The 22,261-nt window shown below is 37.9% G+C and overlaps 1 protein-coding gene across 1 annotated transcript; it reads right to left on the bottom strand.

Annotated features, from left to right (window-relative positions):
- Positions 1-9,007: 9,007 nt before the first annotated feature.
- On the bottom strand, positions 9,008-22,031 carry MZT1 (mitotic spindle organizing protein 1). The gene is made up of 3 exons (XM_016216472.2): positions 21,931-22,031; positions 18,702-18,847; positions 9,008-12,997 (listed from the first exon to the last, which is right to left on the bottom strand). The coding sequence occupies exons 1-3, from the start codon at positions 22,001-22,003 to the stop codon at positions 12,974-12,976; spliced, it is 243 nt and encodes an 80-aa protein (XP_016071958.1). The 5' UTR covers positions 22,004-22,031; the 3' UTR covers positions 9,008-12,973.
- Between the last annotated feature and the right edge of the window lie 230 nt (positions 22,032-22,261).

Genomic DNA, 22,261 nt, shown 5'->3' with positions numbered 1-22,261 from the left:
AAGTACCCAAGTATTTTAACCATAATGTCCTATACTTAATAGATATTCAATACATTTAATAAATTATAATTAATAAAATGAGAGTCAATTTCTATGTGTAGGAAAAATGTTAAATACTTATCAAGGAGTATAAGTGGCTGTCTCTGTCCTCTAGAAGAGTATAGTCAAAACTGAGTGTCTCACTTGATTGTAAACATCTTGAGGTCAGGGAACATGCCTTGTGCACCTTTCTAGTCCTTAGTGTTATTCTAGGTTTTGAATATATGTCTGCTTACTTCAACATACTTGTTGTACACATTTTTCAAATAGGTGGAACTGGCAGCTGCTGGCAATCATTTTTAGTACAGGCCAGCCAAGTCCTAGTTGGGCTATTTTGGAGTGTATACGTAAGTTTCAGAGAAGGGATTTGACCAAATTCCTAGTTAGAATTGTAAGTTCACCCATTAGCATTTTTTTCAGTGCCTACTGAGCACTATATGCTGCTGAAAATCTCAAGAAGTGGAAAAGCCAGCTGCACCCTCATGCAGTGAAGGCCCTATTGGGTGGTCCCTCTCCATGTTCCGATAATGATCTGGACTTTCTTCAGTCTATGGGCTTCCTCCTGTACTGCATGTACCTGTTTCCATGAGCTCTTTGAAGGTAGGAAGTCTCTCTTATTCATTTGTATGCAAAGCAAATAACATAACACTTGCACATAGCAGATGCTCAATAAATATTTCTTGAATGAAAGAATGAGAGACACAAAGAATTACAATGGATAAAAAAGAAGTATTAGATATTATGTTCATCTTCAAGGAGCTTATGCACTAGTTAGGGAAATAATTACCTAAATATTTTAACCATAATGTCCTATGCTTAATAGATATTCAATACATTTTAATGAATTATAATTCATAAAATGAGAGTCAATTTCTATATGTAGAAAAAATGTTAAATACTTATCAAGAAGTGTAAGTGGCCGTCTCTGTCCTCTAGGAGAGCATAATCAAGTGTGAGGTAATAAAAACGTTCACAAATACATTACTTAGCAGGTTGGGTTTCCTGCCAAATGTGCCTCAGAGATATCACTGTAAGCTGGAGTAGTTGGATAAGGCTTCCCAAAGGAAAAGAGTCTCTGTCAAGAACTACAAAAAGTCTGAGATTTTACCCTGTTTGCAAGCTGAAAAGCTAGCCTGCCACATTTTCACAGCCACTAGCAGAGGACACAAGGCTCCTGGGCCAGAGACAATGGACTTTAGCAATCACAGCACAGCATGCAGGAGAGTTTTGTGCTCACAGTGGTTCTCCTAGGCCTCCAAGTCACAGAGGTGCTAAAGAGCAGCCAGGGGAGCCCAGCAGGGAGTGGCTCAGTGGTTGAGCATCCACGTAGGATCCAGATCGCGGTGGTTCAGTTCCTAGTCAGGGCACATGACTGGTTGTGGGCTCCATCCCCAGTCAGGGATGTGCAGGAGGCAGCCAATCAGACTCTGGTCATTGATGTTTCTATCTCTCTCTCTCCCTCTCCCTTCCTCTCTCTGAAATCAATAAACACATATTTAAAAAAAAAAAAAGAGCAGCCAGGGGGATGCTGCACATGCTGTGGCTTTACATCAAACCTGAGGAACCTGGAAATAAGGAAACCCCAACCCTATAAAGGGGCTACTAGCAAACCTGCCAATCTTTGTCCTGGAGGGAAGCATTATCTTATTATGCTGGTCAGAAACAAATCTGTGTTCTCCCAGCAGGAGGTGGTATGTTACAAGCAGCCTTGAAAAGACAACCCAGCACAAAAGCTGTCAGTGCCCTTCCTCAGAAGATGAACAGAAGTACAAGAGACCCATGGAGGATATCCTTCCAACAGTCTTAATTTGGTTCTTGAAGGCTGGCTTTGATTTGGTCAGGCAATTGGAATAGAGTGGCTATTCCAGGAAAAAGAATTACATGTAAACATGTTTATTTCATGACAGACTTCTCTGGGCCTCAGTTTCTTTAGCTGTAAAATTGGGATAATATCTACTTCACAACGTTACTATAAAAATTATATGACTAATGTATGTCTGGTGTTCAGCCTGATGACTGACATATAGCAGGTGCTAAACTATCAGTTCTTTTCAATTCTCCCCTGAATGATTATGATATGACTCTGTAGACTGCCCTGACATTAAGAAAGGGGGAAATAGAAGTATTTAAACAGCCCGTTTGCAAATGTTTTTCTTGAGCATCTACTATGTTCCAGGTGCCAGGCTAGGTGCCATGCCTGCCCTCTTAAGCTTATAGTCTGCTTCATGGGGAAAATAGACAAAGGGGAATAAAATTATCTTACTTACACCAAATAAGTTTATAGAAGGGATACCTCCAAAGTTTGATGGCAATGCCATCTGACCAGGGAGCTAGGAAATTATTGAGGCACAGGAGGAACATAAACCTAAAATAAGAGCAGAGAAATGTCAAAGTTTACATACATCGGTCAACAACATACATTCTTAAGATCATGTTGAAAAAGGATACTAATAGTCACAGAAGGAAGACTTTAGATATTTATTGAGCATTCACTTCATGGTATGTATGGTGACAGGTGTGGGAATTCAAGGATCAAGGGCAGGAATTTCCTTAAGGGAGAGATGGCCCCCAAGAGACAAGGGAGTGATTTTTCACAAGTTGGTGTCAACATTCATCTATATATGGATGGAAGAAGTGTGAGAAACTGGGAGAGACTATGAATAAGCTATTCGATTTGAAGATGATTAGGTTATTGATTCATTAAATAATTTTTCATTAGAACGTGAATAGGAGAGAAGGAAGTTGTTAAAATGTCTATATCTGTGGAGAACATACACAAATATTTGTTATATTGTAGACTATATGCCTGAAATATTTAATAACAATAAAACAATTTTTTGTGAGAGAAAAGAGTTATACCTTGATAATTTAACCACGATGTTAAGCCTGTTTGGTGCTTTATTAGAATAGTATATTAAAAGGCATCGCCAGCTGTTTTTTCTGGAAGAATTATGGTAATAGAAGCCTGTTCCTGCCTCCTTCCCAGTACAGTGCTGAGTGGAATCCAGTTATTTGTCTAAATCTACCTACTGGGCTAGATGGTGGAAAATGCACCTGCTATTCAACATCTGAGAGGTGGGGCTCACCAGGAGGAGACATGAATCACAGTTGAAATGAGAAGCAGAGGACATGGGTATGTAAGTTAAGCCAAAGGGAGCAGCGCTCCATCTTCAGCTTTTATTACTCAAGGACCATGAGATGGGCTTCAGCCAATGCTGGGAGTTGGTCTTATATTGGATGGCTTAGGAGAAATGTTGGGTTCAGCAGTCCAATGATTGGAAGGCACGGGACCTTCAAAACTCCAGCCTCCAATCTCAATCTCATCCCTGCCCCCACTGTCCTATGCTGGCTGCATTTCTCCAAATTAACTGCGCTTCCAGGCCTCAGCTTTCCCCCGGGAGGGGAGACACATTATTAGTAACATCTTAGTATGAATTGCTCTGTTCTGACCTGAGTTAGTGAGAGAAACAAGAAAGCTTGGCACAAAATGCTGCAAGTGAGAAAAGAAAAGACTGGAGAACTCCCAGGTGAGAAAGCATCTTCTCTCTTCCACACGTTATTTTCCCTAGGGGCCCCCTTGTTAACCAGATTTACTGCTAAATCCCAACATAGATTCTAAAACCTTTCTGAAGTGATGAACGTGACAGTGCGGGAGTCATAATAATCCATCACAACAACTCTCTTCCTATCTAAGTCATGCTAGTGGCTGCTGCCTTGAAAGGTCAGATCGACACCAGTATTTCCTAAGACTGTGGGGCCCAAAGTCCTTGCGCAGTAGCATTTCAATGTAAGGACAGCTCAGTATATAGAGTGCTGTTTTTGTGAAATCAAAGCACTTTGTCTTTGTTCCACACAAAATGCTTTTCTCTCTGAACTTGGCCCTGACTGATAAAGCCCTTTCCGTTTCTATTAGGTACAGACAGGTGGAAGCTGGTATGGTGTTTATCCAGAGCAGAAATTAAACCTGTCTCTCTCTTGTTGGCTGTCCCTCCTCCCCACAATTTTCTGTCAGCAGACTTCCAGAGTAGTTTTCCATTAGCCACCCGTTTGCTCCTATTTTACACGATGGCTCTCAGTGCCTCCTGCACACCCTGTCCTGGGGACGGAGCCCACAACCTGCACATGCGTCCTGACCTGGAATCGAACCAGCAACCTTTCAGTGCGCTGGACAAAGCCCACCCGAGCCACACTTGCAGGGCTCTTTTGGTTTTATTGGTCTTGATGTTTCTCCCTATACAAACACAGTATATGCTTATATTTAAATACACTTAGTCTATGTTTCCAAAAGGAGAATATATAAAGTTTATGAAGATATGAGGTCTGATCCCACTGGTGAGAAAAAAAGTACATTTTGAATTTGTCTCTTCAGAATCGTCGGGCCACTCCTGAAGGGAAGTTGCTAGATGAGTCCAATTAATACAAAATATAAACTGAAGGTTAACATTTATGAAGCTCCCACTATGTGCCAGGCGGTATGCTATGAATTTTACATGTCTCCACTTGATCTTGGTAACGCTGTGAGCTGTGTATATTGTCCTCAGACAAGAAAACTGAGACTGGGAGAGAGCGCATGGATCAAGACTGTGTGATCTGGAGGCCTGCACTTTCTACTAAACTAGTAGATGGATATTAGAGCCAAGAGGAATCTTGAGTGTTTTCCAAAATGTAAGATGGATACCCAAGGGGATGGTACATAGGACATTACATTTAAAAGGCAATAAATGCCATCCTGAAGTTCATTTCTTCTCAATGCTCCTTTAATCCTTCTGATAACTTAATTCTGTATATCTCTATATATCTCGATATATCGCTCATCTTCTTTTCCATCAAAGAAAGAGCAGATCTTAGAATCACAGATTCTGAGTACACGATCTAGATGTTTATGTTGATTTGTCATTGTAATTATTTTTATATCTACTTTCTAGCTATGACAAATAATGCTGGGTTTTCGTTTTAGTAATGCCATTTTAGTGGCATGTAAATATTTATTTTGAAAATAAATCTATTTGGGTTTCTTATATTTATTTTCTTCTTTTACTTTATTTTTCCCCCATCACCATTTATCCTCTCTACACCCTCTTCCACCTCCACTCCGCCTCCACCCCACCCCAGAAACCATCACACTGCCGTCCGTGTCCCTGAGTTATTTTTTCCTTTTTTGCTCAATCACTCCACCCCCAGCACCCCCTCCCCACCAGCTGTCCACCTGCTCTCTACCTATGAGTCTAGGTTTTGCTTGTTAGCTCAGTTTGTTCATTAAATTCCACATATGAGTGAAATCATATGGTACTTGTCTTATTCTGACTGGCTTATTTCACTCAGCATAATGTTCTCCAGGTCCATTCATGCTGTCGCAAAGGGTAAAATTTTCTTCCTTTTTATGGCTGCATTTGAATTTTAAAATATGAGCCTATTTAAAGAAAAAGGTTTATAAATAATAGTTCAGTGTTGTATACATGTAGTAAAAATCATGGAGATGCCATAGGCAATCTAGACTTTGGGGGCATGGATCTGGAGATTCTAGGTTAAAACTCACATGATACAGTTGAAGAAATTTACATGATGCTTTTGAAGAACCAGAGATGTGGTTAAGCGTCCATGACACACAAGCTTTCTGAACTGCTGAAACATGATCATTTACGTTTAAAACATTACAATGATCTCCCCACAAGCAGTTCTATTTCCATTGTTGTTCTTGTTTTTCCTAGCAGAGCATCAGATATCTTTTGACTAGCAAATAGAGTAGAATTAAGGAAACTAGAAATTTTGTTTCCTTCCAAAGTAGTCGGATAGTTCTAGTTTTCTTCTGTGCTGAGTGTTGTGATATAGAAATAGGTGGTATTTTAGGTTAGTTTGACAAACCGGTATTCAGATTAAATCAGAAGTAGATATTTGATAGTTTTTATAAAATTTACATTATTTAAATATTTCAATGTATAGCAGTCAGCAAATTCAAGTATGAAATAGTTGCTACAATAAAAAGTCCATTTTGCTGGTAGGGGAGCAGGTAGAATCTCTGAAAAATTTAACAAGTGCAACAGTTTTCCAACATTACCTCTTGAAAGCATAATTGTCAGAATAGCCACTTTAAAGGTTTTTGATGTAACTCTCCTAGTGTACATCTGGCAATTTATTGCTTTCAATAGCCACAGGTGATAATGTGGATTGCTTCCAATATAACATGCCTACATTTCCATCCAGCAGCTGGGAACCCAGTATTCTGCTCTATTGTAATGGACAGGGTATCATGTTAACAAATAGATTTCCTGGGGCTATCAGATGTGCCATCTTTTTATAACACTTAAAATACTTCAACCTGGTATACATGAGTCCAACACTGAGTTTCATAAAAGAAGAAATAATGTAGATCTGCAGAGACCCCACAAAAATTCGACAGCATTAGCAATAGCATGCTGGTTAAGGGGGGAAATGGGGCAACCCTGGGAAAGATAAGCATCTATCATTACATCTTCTATTATATTTCCAGACTCTACTTCCAGAGTTTTAACTACTATTTTTGGGCATGATTCCTGGCCTCTTTCAGTTCCTTCTTCGATTTTTGTCTCTTCACCCCATGAGATGGCGATGTGCATAGTGAGAGGCACTATGGTGCATGGGCTCGAGTCAGTTTACCTGGGTTCAAATGCTGACTGTACCACCTTCATGATTAAGCTATTTCTTTGCCACTCTATGCCTGTTTCCTTACCTGCAATGGGTTGGTGCTATCTCCTATGGCAGCTGTAAGCAAGTTGATGTTATGTAAAGCTCCCAAAAGAGTGCCTTGCACGTAGTAAGTTCTCAGTATGTTATTATTTTTCAACTGGTAGGCAGTGTTTCTTGGATACTGAGTCTACCCATGCATTCAGCTAACATATTTTTATTGAACACTTATTATGTGCTAGGCACTGGTTAAGATGCTTAAGACACATCAGTGAACAAATAAAAATCATTGCCCTTGGGAAGCTTTTTTTTTTAGGTAGATGGAGACAGATGACAGTCAATGAATATAATAACTAAGTGTATTAGAGAGTGATAAATGCTATGGGGGAAAACAGAATTAGGTAAGGAGATTGGCTGATATTTAATATATACATTCAATGTAATATTCCTAAAATAAAACTCACATTTCCAGGAAAATTAGATTCCCTTCTTGATTCCCGTTTTCTGATAAATCATTCTGTTTCCCAGGTTAAACACTCAGCCACCTTAGTTTCCCGTTTTCTCCATAACCTGCCATTAAATCCCATGTTTTTCTTTCACAATGTCTCGTGAACCTATCCTGATTTGAGCATTTAGGCCTGGGTTACTGCCATAGCCTTCCTAACTAGCCTCTGCTTCTGACCTCTCCCTGCTCCGATCCATTCTGCACTTACTTCACTTGCAGAGCAATTTTCCTAATGGTGCTTGATGTGGTCTTCCTCTCTCTGATGCCCATGAAATAAAGGTCAAACTTGTTCCAAATGTTCAGAATCTGACTTCAACCGGTCTTTCCAGCCCTTTCCCACTCTCCCCTAAACATAACTTTGTTTCAGCCAGAATAATCTACTTTAGTGGATTCCCTCTCTGTGCCTGTTCAATGCATTATGTTCTTTCCAAACATTCTATTGATAGTTTTTCTCTTTGTAGAAGCTTTTGAAGTTGCAACCTTAAAATTCCATGTGGAATTATATATACTAACTTGACTTATGAAAGAATCCTATGTGAGACAGTCTCACAAGGGAAATGGTGTGAAGCTGATTTCAGCAAGGTGAAGGTGCTGATGGGAGGGCTCACTTGATTTCCTGGAGAATCTATAACAACTAAAATTGTTTTGATACCTTTACTGTCCTTTACTCAAGGACAGAATACCAGCTAATTAGTTTACCGCCAGAAATGTGCAAGCAAGATTTACTTTTTCTAGACTGCCTGTCTTATAAATCCTCTTTGTTCTCTCAGTCCAGGATCCTGTCACAAGAGCAAACAATTTGTGTAAAAATAAATACGTTTTTTTGAAATAAGCACAGAAACTATTTTCTATTTACACTTAAAAAGATAGTTTTAATGACTCGAGATTAAAAGTCTTTAGAAAAGCAAATCCATTTTCTATTTCTGTTATGTAAAATAATCCAACAGTTCACTTAATGGAGTTTGTGTAAAAATTCCCTTGCCATTGTTGAATATCAAAGCATTTTTATAGTATTCCATTTCCTTCTGTGAGGTCCTAATCCACAGTGGGTTACCATCTTGATTTCTTAGTGATACTGTCCATTTGAGACTTCAAGCTGCCTGCATGCAAATGATTCGACCAATTTCTATTATTTTATATGGGTTTCAATAGCAGTGAGACACACATTTCTGCCAAACAAAATGCAGTTTCCCAAAGATTTCTATTACTTTAAATGGTAACCTTCAATTGTGTCAGTCTTCACACTACAGGACCTTCAATTGTGTCAGTCTTCAAACCACAGGACGATGTACCTCAAATTAAGAAATTACTTCACAACTATCACCAACCAAAATTATACATTTTCTTTCAGCTTTCAAGTTTCCCAGTGGCTGGCTGGTCTGTGGTTTATTTTCAGCTGAGTTCCTGAGTAGAACTAAACACAGGGTGCCTCTTAACCAACATGGGTTAAGGCAGCCCACCTAAAAAACACACAGCCAGCTCTGGTCAGTGTGGCTCAGTTGGTTGTGCACGGAAATTGAGCTGTGGCTTGATCCCCAGGAGGCGTATGGGAGGCAGCCGATTGATCTATATACCCTCACAGAGATGTTTCTTTATCCCTCTCTTCTCTCTCTAAAAATCAGTTTTTAAAATCTTAAAAACAAAACATACAAACAAAAAACCAGCCTATTTTGTCTTCCCAATTTGTTTAGCTTTCGCTCACTATTCCCTGTGGACTGGCTACAAAAGTGTGTCTATAATATGCACTTTTTTGTTCCTGTATTAGTTTGCTAGAGTTGCCGTAACAAAATACTACAGACCGAGTGGCTAAACCAACAGTTTATTTTCTCAGTTCTGCAGGCTAGAAGTCCAAGATCATGGTGTTGGAAGGCTTTTCCTCTGAAGCCTTTCCTTGGCTTGTATATTCTGGTCACCTTCTTAATCTGTCCTCTCAGTCTTTCTGCTGTGTGCGTGGATCCCTGGTGTCTGTGTCCAGATCTCCTTTTCTTATAAGGATAGTATTCAGTTTGGACTAGGGCTCACCCCAATGGCCTCATCTTAATTCAGTAGGCCTTTTCTCCAGATATAGTCACATTCTGAAGTACTGGGGAGTTAGGACTTCAACACATGGGTTTTGGGGAAACACCATCCAACCCAAGTTTCTTAACAAAGAGATCCAAATTGTCATTTATATGTCTTAAAAGATTTTGGTTCTGTCTTTGGGGGAAAGCGTTATAGTGTCAAATTTATACAGGTCACATAGGGAGGAAGAGTGACAGTACAGAGTTTGCCTGGAGTCCAGACATTTGATCACAGGCACCTAGTTTGCTCTACTCTCCCGGTTTTATGCATCATGCTCAAACAGCCCTTCGCTCCTCACCCAACAGAATGCTTGTGTTTGAGAGGGCAGGACGTTTGTGTGTGTAAAAATAAACATTTAATGTATTTCAGGTATCTGGCAAAGTATTTTACACACCAAGTCTGACTTCATCCTCACAAGTCTGAGGTAGGGATTAATTCTCCCATTTTTCAAATGAGGAAACTGGATCTCAGAAGTAACTTGCCCAAAGTCACTGAGCCACAAATTACGTCTGACTCCAAAGACCAACTACTTTGTAGTGTGGTTTCCTGGCTCCTATCCTTTTCTCAGTTGAGACTGTGGGTGCTGCAGAGCTTTTGCCACATCTGGTACTTTATCAAGCTATGGCCGTCAACATAGCATCTCCACTATGACACCAAAAGCACAGAAAACAACAGAAAAAAATAGGTGAGACTTCCTCAAAATTTTAAAAATTTGTGCACTGAAAAACACTATCAAGAAAGTGAAAAAAGCAACTCACAGAACGAAAGAGAACATTTGCAAATCAAATATCCAGTAAGTGATTAGTATCCCAGAATATATAAAGAACAACTAGAACTAAATGACAGCAAAAATAATTAAAACTTGGGCAAAGAACTTGAACAAGTATTTCTCCAATAAGTACATGAAAAGATACTCACCACCACTAATCACTAGGGAAATACAAATTAAAACAAAATTAGATACCACTTCACACCTATTAGGATGGTTATTATTTAAACCAACTAAAACATAAAACAGTTCCTTAAAAAATTAAATATAGAATTACAATATGATCCAGCAATTCCACTTCTGAGTATATACTGAAAAGAACTGAAAGCAGGGGCTTAAACAAATAATTACACACCAATTTGATAATATTACTCATCACAGCCAAAAGATAGAAACAATTCAAATACCCATCATCAGATGAACAAAATGAAGTAAATACATAAAATGGATTATTCAGACTTAAAAACTAGTGATGTCCTGATACATTAATACAACATGAATGACTTGAAGACACCCATGCTATGCGAAATAAAAGACACAAAAGGACAAATATTCTATGATTCCATTTATATTAGGTACCTAGAATAGTCAAATTCAGAGAGAAAGCAAGCAGAAAAATGCTGGGGCTGGGAAAGGGGAGAATAGGGAGTTACTGCTTAATGGGTAGAGCTTCTGTTTGGGTGATGAACAAGTTCTGGGTAGTAGCAATGGTTGAATAATAATGTAAATGTGCTTAATATGACTAAACTATACAACTTAAAATGGTTAAAATGGTAAATTTTATGTTGTGTGTATTTTACAATAATGAAAAATGTGGCTAATGTGAGGAATTTTTAATTTCAATTAATTTAAGTAAGTTTAAAAACTGATACTTGATTCAGTTATTGGAAAATTTTACGTAAATTTGAAACATATGTAAATTTTATAGTATCCATTTAGAAGTCTAGAAAAATATAATCTCACACATACTTGATATGCCAACTTTGTTTTCAAGCCTAGGGCAATGTTAATATAGCTATATCCTTTCACTACCATGGGAAAAGTCTTCCATTTTACACCTCAAGCCTAATTTTACATTGTAAATTACACAGCCTACCTTTAAATAGTCTCCAATCACACGTAACTAATAAGCATCTAAATATTTATAGAATACCTACAGAAACACAAGCTGAATTCATGGAAGCATATATGAAATCAAAAGTACATGCTAATACCACCAAAATGGTTTTATTTTTGTCACTGACAACATGCACAACACTGTGATTGTATCATTACTTTGGTTTCTTTAAGTATTACTTAAGTATGCATTAAAAATATATGTTTACATTTAAGAAACGTAACATACTAAAGAAGTCTTTAGTAAACATAACTCCTCAATATATTTTCCTGCTTTTTTCATACATAAATAACTTAATCTACAAAGTCATAAACAATTAAACTATTAACTTTAATGGTCTAAAAGTATATACAAATTTTGGAACTTGACAAGTGTTCTCTAATGATATAAATAACTACTTGCAGTATTTACAGTATTGATTAGCAAATAAATGACTTATCATCACAAGTTCTTATTGTCTCCCAAGCAATTCTCCCAACAGACCTTCCAGTGCACTTGGTAAAGATGCCATGCATTTAAAAAGTCAAATGTTCAAAAGACTAGATTTTTAAAACAGTACAGAAGGTTGCCATTTAAATATTACTAAGCCTTACTAAAATCATTTCAGTTTGTCTGAGGAACAAAAAAAAATGCTACTAAAGAGTAAATGCTTATACTATCATTTAAATAGAAGCTAACGAAGTCCAAAACAAAATCAGATTAAATTTGTATTAGTCCTGGGAAAAATATTCCATGGAAATTCTGTTACAGGAACAGAATCAAAACTTATTATGAAGCAAATTTTGATTAGTTAAAACTTTATAGTAAAAATAATGATACACAAAAATAATCTTAGAAGGAGATTACAGAACATTTGATCATTTAGTTTGTTTAATGACTGGAAATCTTTCTTCCTTCAGAAAATAGTAACATATTTGTTGAATGATAGTTCCTGTTTAGTGATTAGATAACCACTAGCTATGTACTGAGTTATTAAATAACCACCCAAGATATATCAGGTAAGCACTCAAATTATTTTTATGTAATAAAAAGAATTTTGCATGTCGAAAATGTTTCATTATTTTCAGAGTAAAAAAACTAAGGGGAAAAACCATTCTCAATATTCTCATTAAATGATTCAATCAACAAATAATACTAAGCTAAGTACTATCATTAGTTTTAAAATCTAAGTTTCTAAAAGTTTTCTTTTTCAACCAATACAAAACTGATCTGGTTCACACAATTAACTGCCAGACAAACTTTATGTTTAAAAACTAAGTATTCTTTGTTAAAGAGATTAGAACAAATGTTTTCTGTGCTCTTAAAAAAAACAAGATCCTGATATACTTAATGAATCTAAATAAAAATTCACAAATGGTGGTTGAAATTGTCAACTTTCAGCCCAATGCAACATAAATCCATAGTAATTTTGCATAAACAATTTAAAATTAAAGTTTATAATGGAAATGTCAGCAGTCATAACTACTACATTACTACTAATGGGTTCCACTATACTACAAACAGGCACAGCAGCTGTGCACATCTGATAGACAGACTGCTTAGAAAATTAAAGCTATCAGATCTATAAATAAGGAATAAATACGAACACTGTAATGCCAAAGCATTAGCGCTGTTTAAAAAAGATGTGACGTAAACACATCTGATAGTCCTCTCTGTAAGCCACTTTTCAATGATTTATAAAGCTATGGTTTTATAATTCTTTTAAAAAGGAAAATGTTGCTACAATGCTGAATGCAGTAATTTCATTGTACATTCTTGACTACAATGCAATCTTCAAATCCTCTTGCAGAGCTTGACATCTCATTAGGATTTCTCCAGAAAGTCAGCTTGCCATATTTTCAGCAGCCTATAACAAGAAAGTAAGATTCATTATAATAAAACCATGGAAATAAATTTGTCAATACCACCCTATCATTAACAAAACGAATCCTCCCCAACATGTACCAAACCAGTTTTATCAGGATAATGCAGGGGTTTTCATTTTTGCAGTACATTAGAACTACCTTTTAAACTGATGGCTAGGCTAATAGTAGGAAATTATTTAAACAATACAATAATTGTAAAAACATATTACTATTTGAAAAATTAACCTACAGAAGATCTTATCCACATAGTCTATTAGTCTGTCTGTTTCTGCATGTTTATTATAGTGTGAAAAGGAATTAAGATGAAAAAAGACTTTTCTGTTACGCTAAGCTGGAGAAAAAAAGGGCAAAATAATCATAATGAACTCATGGCTCATCCTGCTTCACCTATACCACCAACCATTACACTTTCCATGATTATTCTGTAGAAATTCCCAGACACTATATCATTCCATCAATAAAAATAAGGACTTAAGCCCTGGCTGGGTAGCTCAGTTGGTTAGAGCATCATCCCAATACGCCAAGGTTGCAGGTTAGATCTACTAGGTGGAAAAACAAATTGATGTTTTTCTCTCTCTCTAAAATCAATAAATAAAAATTAAAAATTAAGTTAAAATAAGGATTTAAACAAATTCTTAGTGCCAAATATAAAAATGTTGATTTTAAATAAGTTTAACTTCAGATATACACGGTAAACTTTTAATTCATTTACATTTCTACTTCCTAATTAAAATTTGCTTTTAAGTTTAGTCTAATTTCAGAAGTCTTTCATAAAAATTCCTTATGTATTAGGAAAACTACAGTTAACTCAATCTGAAACATTCTCAGTCAACAGAACCTATCTTGTTTTTCTACATAGTTGGCTATTCTAAAATAGCTGTTCCCTTCTTTGGGTTTACTAAATTCACAAGAAATAAAACCTAGCTTGAAAATAATATGCCTTATTCTAAGAACCCTTATAGGTTCTTCTATCAGCTTTGGCCATGTACCCTTTAGGTACTCACTCTTTCATCTTCCTAATCCCATTCTCGGTATCATCTACTTCAAAGAAGACTTGAAATAATATATATAATTTTAGGATTTTTTAAATTAAAACACCTTAACTTTAATGCAGTTTAATCTGTCTTGTCCCATTTCATTTTCATACTAATTTTAGAGGTTCTCCTCCAAGATACAGATAATGTATCAAGTAGGATACACTGAAAATGAAAAAAGTATTTTCACTTTAACTAAGCCAACAACCATGTGTAGCATTCACATTATATGAATGCAGAACTATTTTCTATTCGAAAGGACAGCAATGCATCCTAGAGACCTATATAGTTACCAGATGGCCATTAAAGACTCCAAAAATTTGTAAGCACTGGCCCTGGGAAAAACCAGTATTAGTAGTCTTCTTTTCCAAATTTTCCTTTTCTGCGCAAGTTTATTCCTTTCTTTAGGATGGGTAGGAACATTGGACTTAATCCCTCATTTTTCTCTCAAATTCTACTGTTCCAACGTCCTCATGCTGCAGGAGACCTTCCTACACAGTGAGAGATACATCACTCACCCTAAGATATTAGTAATAATACAGGGCAGTTAAAACAGAGAGAGCAAGGCTTCGTGTATAGGAATGCATCAATAATAGTATAATTCAAGGCACCATAGCACAAAGTAGAAGATACAAAAAAATAGGTCTTGCCTAAAATTTCTAAAATTACAATATGTAAATGATTGCTTACCCATCAATAGTAGCACCGAGAAAACAATACAAAAACTCAGTGTCAATAAAAGTATCATTCATAAAAATAAGGTCTATTTTTAAAGAAATGCATCTAATCGATAGTCCTACTTATGCTGTGGGAGATACACATAAGGTGACCTATCTATTGCTGTTAAGAAACTTATCTAATTGGGTGACACACAACTAGCTTTTACTACAAATGATTTAAACAATATCAATATACAAGTCTGAAAGAAAAAGGCAAAATAATTCTAATTACTAGGATTTCGAGGTAAAGACAGAATGCAGCAGGAACAGTTTCTCCTTACCCTATTTTTCATACAAAAAAAATAAACAAAAAAATGCAAGAATAAAATTCATTAGCAGCAACCACACAAAAAAGGGAGAACAACCTTATGCTTATAACTCTTTACCAACCAGCCCCAACCCTGACCTAATAATAAATAGAGAATAAACTTTAATCTAGAGAGAAGCAACCTGAGGAAGGTTATTTTTTAATTCAATAAAATTAAGTATAATACTTTTATTTTTAAAGTAGCATTATACTATCTAGAATGCGTTCATTAACTATTATCACTGCTTATCTCTTATTTTTTTATTAATTTGAGAGAGGGGAAGAGAGAGAGAGAGGAACATTGAGCAGTTGCCTCCCGATGTGCTCTGATAGGGGGTTGAATGAGCAATTTGGGTATGTGCCCTGACCGGGAATCAAACCTGCCACCTTTTGGTGTATGGGATGACTCTCCCACCAACTGAGCCACATCGGCCAGGGCCTCTTGGGTTACCTTGAATGACTTTTTTTGGTCTTCTTTGTATCCTATGATTTAAATATTTTTAAATTGTGAGCATGCATTATTATTTTAATCCTCATCTAAGGACATGTTTTTCATTGATTCTAGCTAGAGAAAGAGGATGGGACAGAGAGAGAGAAACATCAATCAGTTGCCTCACAAATGCGCCCGACGGGATGAAACCTACAACCCAGGTATGTGCCCTGACTGGGAATCAAACCCAAGGCTCTTTGATGCACAGGACGACGCTCCAACCAACTGAGCCACCCGGCCAGGGTAAGCATGTATTATTTTTATAAAGATTATACAGATTTCAAAAATTACTTTAAAGAAAACAAAAGTTATACGTAGCATTTCTTCTTTGCTAGAAACTTTCCAGGATTTCCTCGCCACCTAGTTTTAATGGAATGCTGGCATTCTGTTTGTAGATTGTGGTAGAAATGTTTTAAAAGGCTTTGTATATGCGTGAGACTGATCTTCCATTCAAATGGGCAACACTTTTTGTTTCTTCCTCCCCCCCACCCTCCTGCTGTCACCTTTTATCACCTCTATGCCCTCTTCTACCCCCACCCACCCCCTTTCCCTCCCACAATCACCACACTGTCAAATGGGCAACACTTTCTGATTTGTTCAACTTAATTATTGATTTTGCCATATCAGGCTATGGCTTACTGGGTGTGAAATAAACAATATGCTCAAAACTATGCTAATTAGTTAGTTCTGAATCTTTTTCTTACTACCATGGGTTTTATTCTGTCTAAGAAAATGCTATGCAAAATACTTCTGTCAGTCTCTCTTGCACATTCTTTGCCTCTGGTTCCTTTATAGCACTCAAACTGCATTACAATACAAAAAACTCTACCTGTAAGCAACCTAATATCCATTCACAGTAGAAAACATAAATAAATTATAGTATATTTGTACAATGAAACATTATTATAGTGAAAAGGAATGTTGTACAACTACACACATAAGCGAACGTCACGAACATGTTAAATGAAAGAACCCAGTAAAAACATTGTGCTGTAAGATCCATTTATATCAAGTTGAAATGGTAAGATTCCATTTATATCAGTTTATAGAATTAAACTGCAGTGTATAGAGATCCATGCTTAGTTGATAAAGCTGTTAAAAGAAAGTGTCTACCATAAAAATCAGGACAGTAGTTACTGGAGGGGGAAGCAGGAAGAAGTCAATGATGGGGGGAGGATAAGGGGACTTCAGGGTGCTGGCAATGAGTCGCACAGATATGCTCTTTATGATAAAAGAGCATATGTTTATGTTTATGTTTACCTTTTGTTATTTTAATAATCAAAAAGTTTAAAAAAGCACAAAACCAACAACCGAAATCACTGGGACTTATTGGAGAATAACTTAATCTGAGAAGGGTAAGCTACATGTTTTATATAGTTCTGTTAAAGAAAAGCCACTTGATCCTTAGAAGTTTTAAAAAGGGCTAACTGGGAATCTCAGCATTCTTGTATGGTGAGTTAGTGCTACATAAACTTGGAAATAAAATCAGGAGATTTTAAATCATAGTGTAAAAAAGAGAGGGAACACTTTTCCTGTTCCCAATCTCAGCAGTTAAAAGGTGCTAAATTTGAATTTGACAAAAGATGGTCCTTGGGCCCATGCTGGCAATGCAGTCCAATTGCCTTCAGCAGTCCCCGGTCTGTGTGCCCTGTTGAGTCATTCTTCCCTTTTTTTGAAGGATAACAGCCGGTTAGCTCTCTTGGCCAATTTCCTGCCTGTGGAATGCCAGAAGTCTGACAGCCTTCCTTCATTTAGTACTGTACATGTCCCTTTCAGTCCAAGCTGGCAGTGTTTTGTGCTGCAACGGCTGATTGCATCTATGAACCCCACCTAATCACTTCACCAAAAGGTTCCCCAACCACACTCCTGTACTTATCTCCAGAATGTTCTATCTGGATAGGCTTAAAATTTTCCAAAGTGCTGGTTCCTTTTTGCTTACTCATTCCCTCCCCAATTTCTCATTCCTTTTACATTTTACTATAAGCAGCAAGAAAGTATCAAACTACACATTCCACACTTTGGAAATTTCCTCAGCTAAATATCCGAGCTCATCACTCAGAAGTTTTATTCTCCTTCCAAACAGCAGAACATAATTCAGCCAGTGCGCCTTCACTTTATAGCAAGGATAGTCTTTCCTCCAGTGCCCAAATGTTCCTCATTTCTGTCTGAGATTTCACCTGAAGCACTAATGTCCTTATTTCTCCCAAGATTCTGTTAAAAATGAATACATATTCTCTACGATGACTGAAACTTTCTCTATAGCTCTCCTTCCTCTCTCTGAGCCCTCACCAGGATCACCTTTAACATCCACAGTTCCACCAATCGTCTTCAGGACAATCTGTTTAGGCTCTATCAAGTGCATTAAAACCTTCCAATCTCTATTCATTACCCAACTCCAAAACCACTTCCACATGTGTAGGCATTTCTTACAGAAGCACTCCACTTCCCAGCAGTAAACCTGTCTTAGATTTCTAAGGCTGCCATAACAAAGTACCACAAACTGGGTAATTAAAACAAAAGAAATTTATTCTCTCACAGTTCTGGAGGCAGAGGTCCAAAAATAAGGTGTTAGCAGGGCCACCTACTCTCTGAAGGCTCTAGCAAGGGATCCATCCTTGTTTCTTGTGGCTTCCAATAATCTTTGGCCTTCTTTTGTCTGTAGATGTCATCTCTCCAATCTCTACCTCTGTCATTACACGGCATTCTCCCCTCTGTTTGTGCCTTCACTTGATACTTTGTCTATCTGTGTCTTGTCTTATAAAGATAGCAGTCATTAATTCATTATGATCTCATCTTAATTCAATTATACCTGCAGAAATACTATTTCTAAATAAGGTCATATTTACTGGTACCGGACCTGAGCATATGTTATTTCAGGCAGACACAATTTTACCCATAATACAGGGAAAAATTCTAAACACAATTGGAGCCTACTAGGAAAGAAAAAGAGCACGGTCTATGACAGTAGTGATCTGAACGTATGCTACACTAGGCCTCTTCTGCTCTTCAGAACAACTTCTGATGGTGATCGAAGTTACTTTCATCATGTTTAAGATCTTTCACGTAACTTCATCATTAATCATTTTCTAAACAAAAGCATCTTTATTTAGAATGAACTAACAACTGTATCTCTACCTTTAGTGCTTCGGTGGCCTTGCGAAGTTCCTTAATAACTGACGATAAAGCTTCTGGGTTAATTCCTTGTTCACAAAGCCGTACACAAATAGACAGAGTCTCCATATCTAAGCCAGTATTCAAAATTCTTGAAATCTCAAGCAGAACTGAAAAAATAAAAATTTTAAAACAAAATTTTACATTTTAAAATATGTACAGAATACTTTTGTTTTTAATTCATATGATACTGCAAATACCAAAGAACTAGTATAGCATCCTTACATTTGGAAATAGGCATGCTATACTGTCTTGCCCTTACTTAGCTCTAGAAACTTAAAAATAAACTTACAACCTCCCTCCACACAACTGCTTTTTACATCTTGGTTTTTATTCCCCCACTCATTTAATATCTATCTAAAATTTATGCATCATTATCAGGATTATTCAGAACATTTCCCCACCTTTTATATTCTTTACAATGTAATTTAGTCAGTCACATAACATTACATTTTATGGAAACACCATACATTACTTAAAGTTAGGCAGCTCTCATGTTATCCCCCATTAAAATAATACTGCGGTACGTATCCGTAAATACTAACTTAATTTTTTTTATTAGGATAAATTCCTGTAAGTGGAGCTGCTCAGTCAGTAATATATATTGAAGGCCTTAAAAATATTTAGAAACTTTTGCAATTTAACAGAGTGTTCGTGTTTGTTGAATCTAAGAAAAACAAAAGCTTATATTTTTAACTTCATTTTTGTAGTACTTCATTTTATTATAGTTTATAAAAGCAACTGTCTTTCACATGACAAACACTATCATAGAGAACCACAGGAAGTAAATACATTGGCCACAATAAACTTTGTTTTAAGAATGTTTTAAGTCAATGTTTAATGCATTATCTATTGTTTTCCTGTATCATTTTTCCCTTGGTATTATTCTTAGGAAGTTATTCCCCATGCAAAGATTATGTAATTTTTCACCAGTATTCTCTTCCAGCATGTGAAAGCTTATTTAACCTCCTCCATAAATATTTAAACATTTAATTCCCTAGAGTTTGGGTGTAAAATAGAATCTTTAACGTTTCCTTCCAGAAATACGTCAGTTGCCCAATACTATTTATTGAATGATCTATCCTTTACCACTCAATTAAGATGTTACTATTATCATATAGCAAAACTCCATATACTAAGGATTTGTTGTATGTGTATCTTGTGCCAGAGCCACAACTTTAATTATTAACTTTATATTGCATGTAGTGGGTTAAAGAAACCTTTGTTACCTTTTATTATCATAAGCCCTTTCATTCTCTCCATGAACTGAAAAATGTTAATTCCAAAGACAAATTCCATTTGGATTCTGGCTTGAATTGCATGAAAACTACATATTATTTTGGGATGAATGGACAAGTTAACATTATTAAATCACCTATTACTTTAAGTCCTCCCAAAAACTTTTAATAGTCTTCATGATGTTCATGAGATGGGCCTTTCCCAATTTTTCTTACCTGACATTCATTTTCATCTCTATGTAGTCACACTTTAGTTCCACCACAGATAAAATTTGAGTATTCTATTCAAATGGAATCTGTGGCCATACAACTAAGGAACCTAAGCACAGCTGAAATAAGAAAACTGACTGGAAGTGAGGCCTCATTCTCTCCAACCTGTTCAAAAAACACACTGGTTTCCAAACAAAGATATGACAACAATGTCATATACATAAAGTTTCTATGTACATAAGTCCACTTACAAAATAAAGCTAATAAGCTGTGATTCATTAAGAAGGATGTGAAAACAGGCTAAATATGGTGTTAAGAACAGAGTTCTACCTTTCAGAGAAACAGAAAGGCAAATACTTGGTAAATAAAACATTAGATGAAAAGGCTCTAATAATATAAGTAATTCTTTGAAAAGGAAAGCAGCAACTGGTGCAGAAAAAGCCACACGTCGTATCTCAAGTCCCCTAAGGAGATGACTTAGGAAGTGGTGACTACACTGAAGGTGGCAGAGATGTGGCGGGAAGGCTGACACTGCTTAGTAAGAAACCCATGAGGTTGTTTTCAGAGATAGAGGCTGATGTGGGTATCCCCTGGATAAATGCAAAAAGCAATGTTTAACACTCATCAAACAGTCACAAAGGTAGACGTGAATAAAACGGAGAGAGACAAAGACATCTCCAAAGAGGATGACATCTTCTATTACACAAAACTAATACAGAATCAGGAAAGGTATCACTATAAGTCAATAAATGCAGCAACAAATAAAGAGAAGGTACGATTATAGTAATAGATACCAAAAATCACTTGAGCAAATACTGCTAATAAAGCATATATTTTAAAAAACAGAAGAAAGCGAAAAAAATGCAGTATCTGTTAATGATCACCTTCCTGGTTATCTTAAACATGCCCGTTATAACCCTAAGAGGTAACCTCATTTTTACAGAAAAAAAGCAGCAGGCTCAAAGACGTTTGAGTAGCTTGCCCAAGCTCCCCACCAGAGGCATAAAGCGGTAGAGCCGGCATCAGAGGGCAGAGGGGGTAACTCCCCGCAAGGGTTTTCCGTTCTCTACTGCGGGTGTCGACTTTCACCCGCGTGCCTCCGGGCGGGACAACAGGTAATACACCCACAGCCCCCGGGCACCGTCACGGCTCCGTGACGAAACTGGGGCAATACCGATGAAGGGGCGGCTTGTTCATTCACTGGATATTTTAAAAGAGCCTACCCAAGGGCCAAGGACAAAAAAACAGCAGTGACCAAACACGGCCTCTGTCCGCTCGGGGATTACAGTCTTGCTCGCAGTTCGGGACTCACAGGAACGGGCGCCCGCACTGGACGAGCGCCTCGGGCGGGACGCGGAGAGGGCAGGGTGGGGTGGACGAGGGGCGGGAGGCTGCCACGCGAACGCCGGGCTCGAGGACCAGGCGCGGGAGAGGGGCGTGGCGAGCGAAACGGCAGCCGGGAGGCTGGAGGCACCACGGGGTCCGGCGCAGTAGACACTCGGCACGCGTGGGGCTGACACAGGGGCCGAAACGACGTGCACGCGACAAACTACGCAGGAGCCAAGAGGCAACTCTCCAAACGGGGGGCCATCAGCCCTGCGGCCCTGGCGGGTCCCTTATGAGGATCTTCAAAGATGCCGTAGGTGGCAGAAAGTGGATCTGAACTCCTCCTGGGCTCCTCCCCGACTGGGAGCCTTGACTTTCGGAAACGGAAGCGAGGTAAAGCGGCTGAAACGGGCACTCACCGTCCATGGTCTCCCTCACCGCATTCAGATTCGCCGCCGCCGCCGTTGCCCCGGCGCCGCTACTACTCGCCATGGCGGAGGCCGAGGAGGCGGGAGAAGGGTCTGACCCGGAAGTGGAGCGCCTTCCTGTCTCCCCGGCAATCGCGGAGCGCGTCCCCCGCTCGCGCCCGACAGGCTCCGCCCCTCGCGCTGGTCGCCGGCGTGAGGCTGGGTTGATTTGAATTTGGAGCGTCGTTACTCAGCGCGGAATGTGAAGCGTGGAGTTGCCATTCGAATTTACTACGCCGCCTCCATGCGATTGGCTGGTTCGCGGACGGCGGTGCCACGCGAT

The sequence above is a fragment of the Miniopterus natalensis genome, chromosome 2 (assembly GCF_054644295.1).
Source record: "Miniopterus natalensis isolate mMinNat1 chromosome 2, mMinNat1.hap1, whole genome shotgun sequence".
NCBI lineage: Eukaryota > Metazoa > Chordata > Mammalia > Chiroptera > Miniopteridae > Miniopterus > Miniopterus natalensis.
This window is presented reverse-complemented; position numbering and strand designations above follow the sequence as displayed.